Source organism: Ceratina calcarata, unplaced genomic scaffold (assembly GCF_001652005.2).
Source record: "Ceratina calcarata isolate Rehan_Ccalc_2016 unplaced genomic scaffold, ASM165200v1 scaffold97.2, whole genome shotgun sequence".
Lineage (NCBI taxonomy): Eukaryota > Metazoa > Arthropoda > Insecta > Hymenoptera > Apidae > Ceratina > Ceratina calcarata.
In genome coordinates, this window is record NW_017181113.1 from 1214624 (window position 1) to 1219254 (window position 4631).

General features: G+C 40.4%; 1 protein-coding gene across 1 annotated transcript in view; it reads left to right on the forward strand.

The window, feature by feature from the left end:
* The first annotated feature begins 470 nt into the window (after positions 1-470).
* Positions 471-4631, forward strand: part of unc80 (unc80, NALCN channel complex subunit) — a 24620-nt gene continuing 20459 nt past the window's right edge. The window contains exons 1-14 of the mRNA XM_026819245.1: positions 471-753; positions 840-929; positions 1037-1139; positions 1421-1469; positions 2117-2143; positions 2729-2749; positions 2827-2972; positions 3056-3203; positions 3282-3513; positions 3677-3756; positions 3824-3907; positions 3980-4030; positions 4134-4264; positions 4342-4590. Of these exons, the coding sequence (XP_026675046.1) occupies positions 1054-1139; positions 1421-1469; positions 2117-2143; positions 2729-2749; positions 2827-2972; positions 3056-3203; positions 3282-3513; positions 3677-3756; positions 3824-3907; positions 3980-4030; positions 4134-4264; positions 4342-4590 (1304 nt within the window). The 5' untranslated portion in view covers positions 471-753; positions 840-929; positions 1037-1053. The remainder of the gene's footprint in view (positions 754-839; positions 930-1036; positions 1140-1420; positions 1470-2116; positions 2144-2728; positions 2750-2826; positions 2973-3055; positions 3204-3281; positions 3514-3676; positions 3757-3823; positions 3908-3979; positions 4031-4133; positions 4265-4341; positions 4591-4631) is intronic.

A 4631-nucleotide genomic window follows, 5' to 3' on the forward strand; every position in this document is an offset into this window, starting at 1 on the left:
TCTGTACTCCCTTCTATCTTTTATCTTTTGTATACTTGATGGATCATGAAATAAAATTGTACTCTCACTGGTAATGATTTATGCTTCAATTCCTAAACCTTTGCAATAAAAAGAGTTATTAATAGAATATTGGGGGAAACGGTTGAGGCTTCTGTCTAAGGGAAAGTGATCGATCGCTCCGAAATCTCAGGTACTGTATAATGACACGATGTTGCGAAATGCTCAGCGGAAGCTCAGATCAGTAGGATTGCCGAGGGACGGAAAGATTTGGTTGAAGCGAAGGTGGGCTAGGTGGGTAAGTGGGTTGGTAGAGGCACGCCGGTGCGAAGGGTGGGTCGCTCCTGGTGAAGTAGGGGTGGTCCAGCGGAGCAGATTCCTGGGCTGATCGATGGAACGACCGGCGCATTGGATTTTCCAAGAGTAGCGCGCGCATTCCCATCCTTTCCAACAGCATTACGTCCGCCGAGTCTGTCTTTCAGTTACTCACGATCCTGCCGCGGTGGTGCGTCCGCCCTTCGGCGAGTGCGTACCTGTTCACGAGAAACGATGCAACCGTGTCACTAGGCCGTGCGTGTCGCACGTGATACCTGATCCGCACGGTTACTCGTTTTTCCTTGTTCCTCCGCCGTCGATTAATCGTTCCCGGAGATGCGATCTTCGCCGAATCTTCGGGGGCAACGTGCGCGATCGACCTTTTGAGAGAATAGATTTTCCCTCGATCCCCAGCCCCTTCGTCGCTGTATCTGAACGTAGGTACGTAGTAGCGCAACGTGTTCGGGCGCAGGTGAAAAGCAGATCGTTCTGATATTGGGTGAGATTGATTTACGGGGTGATAACAGGGCGAGCCCTTCCGTGCGTGTCGATCGTAACGCGAGAGAACCCGGCTGATGTCGTTTGGAAGTGAACGAAAGAGTATTCGCTACCGTCAGGTGAGACACGTGGCATCCAGATACTATAATGGATAGCTTCTTCGTTTTTCTTTAATACGCGTTGGATTTCTCGCCGTCTATAACCCGGGGGGTCTGAACGATTTTAGACGTTTCTACTGGAAACATGCATAAACGCCGGTCCTTCGATGGGAATCTCCAGGAACAGGTTTTGCCGATTCCGGTGCAGATGTTCCTTTGGCGAAAGCTGAGGTATATTATATAAAAAGTTTTATTTTATTTACCAATAGGGAACTTATCGGAGAATTAAGACCTAGTTTCATACTCGATATTCAAAATAAATAAGAAACGATTAAAACACGTTTAACATAATAAACAGCTTGCCATTGTTATTAATAAAGTGACGCGTAACAATTATGTAATGACGTGAATCACGATATAGACAGCTCGTTGGTAGCAGCAAATGCGCATTATTACGTTAGATATAGTGTGTACATGTCACAAGAGAAAAATACAAAATTTGCATATTACAGGCCATTCATTCGTGCGAAACTTGGCAAGGTTCACGAAGCATCCTGCACGGTAAAAATTCATATTTTCCCTTTTATAAATGTTCTCGAGCTGTGCAACGGAGCACACAGTGTAAATCAGTATATATGTACGTGAAGATTAGTGTGTACGTGTAAATCGTGTAACAAAGTGGGCTGGCAAATTGATTTAAAGCAACAATAAAAATGAAAGTCTAATAAAAACGATTATACAGTTTTAAATGCAGGGATTACATGGTTTGTACAATTTTGCTTTGGGGATTGCCTTTGACAATTATACTGTGCTGCCTTTTATTTATTTGTTATATAAAACAATTTTCATGCACAGATGAAAAGTTCAAAGATTTTCGCGATACAAATTTTAATATAATAAAAGAATAGTACTATTAATATTGATTTTAAATGATAAAAGAAATTCGGTCAGATTTTAAATAAAATCATTTTTAATTATAAAAATTTTTTAGCAGATTTATTATATAAATTTTTCTCAATTTATCGAATCAAAATCTCGATGTTATAATTTATGTATAATTGAATTGACGGTGAAATACTTGAGGATTTCACGTTTGTGCGAAATTCCTTATCAACCATATCCCGTGAGCCATTTAATTTCCAACACCTATCCGACCTGCACTAACAAAGTAACCTCCTCCACGCTGCCGCTCCACGTGTCACCTGCAGTTCTGTCAACACGCGCCAGGCCATCATGTAAGTTCGCTAAAGCCTGATACCTGCCTGCCCCCATTTCTTGTCAACCAACTTGTGCAATTCATTTTCTTACACTGTGTATACTAGTTCCATCACTAGATAGAGGATTTATCACTGTATAAATTGTATATCTACTACTGTACAGCCTAATTGCATGTTTCTTGTACAGATATGAACGTTCGCTTGAACTAGCTTGGTAATCTATTCTACGAATTTTTTCACATCCCGACTTCAAACATTTTCTAAAGCTTTTTTTCATATAAACACGAATGTTATCAGAATCAAGTAGACATTAATTAATTCAATCACGAGCTTGATATTTTTAACTCTTTTAATAATCGGCCTTTAATAATTAATATTTTTATATCTACACTGCATCCGTTTTGTTAATAAAATATTTTGTACTTGTGAAAACTCATGTACATAATTATGCGATGCAACGATTTTAGTAGCTTATCGCAAGTATTCTTCTTCCCGTTATTAAGTTTTCTTGACGTCTTACAATTTTTCAATAATTTTCGTAACACATTTGATAAACCACGAGACTAATATTTTAATTATGTCCTTTTTTTAACGCACACGTAGTTGACGAAGGAAGCTTGTTCGGTTAGTATTTTAACGATTGTGGTTAAATACATAATTGAGCCGGGTGTCAATTAAAAACGGTAAACGTTCGTTTGTAGTCACTCGAGAAAGTGTTAGTACAAAATCTGCACAATGATCTACTACCCTCTTTGCGGGTGATACTGGGCACGGTGCCACGCTGGCGTTTGATCCAAGCTGCCCTTCCCTATGTTCTCCACGCCACCGCCAATCTTCTGCACAATAGGTAAGTCTTTCTTCTATTATATACCGTCTTCGTCGACAATTTTTCACACCATCCAACGAGCGCCGCTTTCACTGATCCCGAAGGAAGGATTTTCAAACTCTCGGAGCGACGGAAACGACGCTTCTCTACATTCTACATTGGATTCTTCTCGACTCCGCCGAAGAATGCACCGAACCAGACGCCGACGCCGGGAATCCATTTTATTATTTGTTTTCCATACCCGTGATAAGCGTAAGCAATCAGTCGTCGTCTAAGTTCATTTAAATACTTCCAATGATTAATTAACACTGGCTGTACTTCCTGGCGCAGCTATTCGTCTATCTGTTTGCACCGCTGTGCAATCATTTGAAAGACATCGATTTCAAAACGAATTTACGACTAGAAAACGGCTTAAAAATATGGTCGGCTATGTACGAGTGCCGTCACCCAGACACGCGATGTTTTACCGCCCATTGCAAAATTAAACCGCAGATTTTATGGAGTCGCTCCTTCAAGGCTTCTAAACAGCATCAAGTGTCCGACGACGTCTTCGTCGGAGGAAGTAAGAGCAACTGTACTACTTCAACATTTTTTAATTTTATGAGACGTAGTGAAAATTTGATTTAGATTCTTCTATGAATTATAATTAATTGATACAAGACATTAATAAAGATTAAATTGATTCATAAATTCCTTTCTTTATTTATTTAATTCTTGATTGTCAGATGTCGAAAGTCCTCCTAGTCAGTCTGCCAATGCGTTCTCTGACCAAAGCGTCGATAAACCGACGAAGCAGAGCGAAGATGTAAGTTTCAAGATGAGGATTCATTTTATTTTACTCAGTTTTTAATTTGTCACTCGTTCGTATTCAGTTCTCGTCTGTGTCGTCGCCAAAGGACACGGTATTTCCCGAGACGATCCCAGAGGAGACTTCTGGCGCCGAGGACGAACACGTAGTGAGTATCTAGAGCAAACAGCGTTTAATCGATTCCCCTCTGATCGATGAAATAATAGAATGCACATGTTAGGTGATCTTCAGGCTACCGTCCGTCAACAGGTCAGAAAGAGCACACGATGGGGTACGAAAATTCAACTATTATTACAATTCGACAACCGAATTATATAAACCGAAATTATTTTCTTGTACACCCAATATAATTATGTTATATTATTTCCTTTTAGAGTGAACCTAGTATTTACCACGTGGCAATGGGTAGGTCGACAGGTTTCTCAAAACTCACAATAGAACAAGTTACAGCGATTTCAGGACTTGATACCTGTAAACAGTATCACGAAAGATCCACGAGTTATGGGTTGGTTGATTTTTATAGATACATAAAAGAACAATCACCCTTTGTACACGCGGTATGAATGAAAATTTGTTCGTTAGGAGTACGGAGAAGAAGAAAGATGAGCATAAGACGGAGAAGGAAGCTCAGGATAAGTCGAAGAGAAAAGCTTCGATCACCCAACAAACTTCTGGCGATGCAACCGGTGCAGCGTTGGCCAGTAGCTATCCTGATGTCGAGTCGGACGTTCGAGCTGCAACTTTTCTGGATGTAGCTGTTCTTAGGTGCCTTTTCGTTTCCCAGTGGCAGGAGGAGGGCGTACATTGGGCTTTACAATTTTTATACCACAGGTAATCGATTACTATGAATGAAATCAATTATAATCTATAAT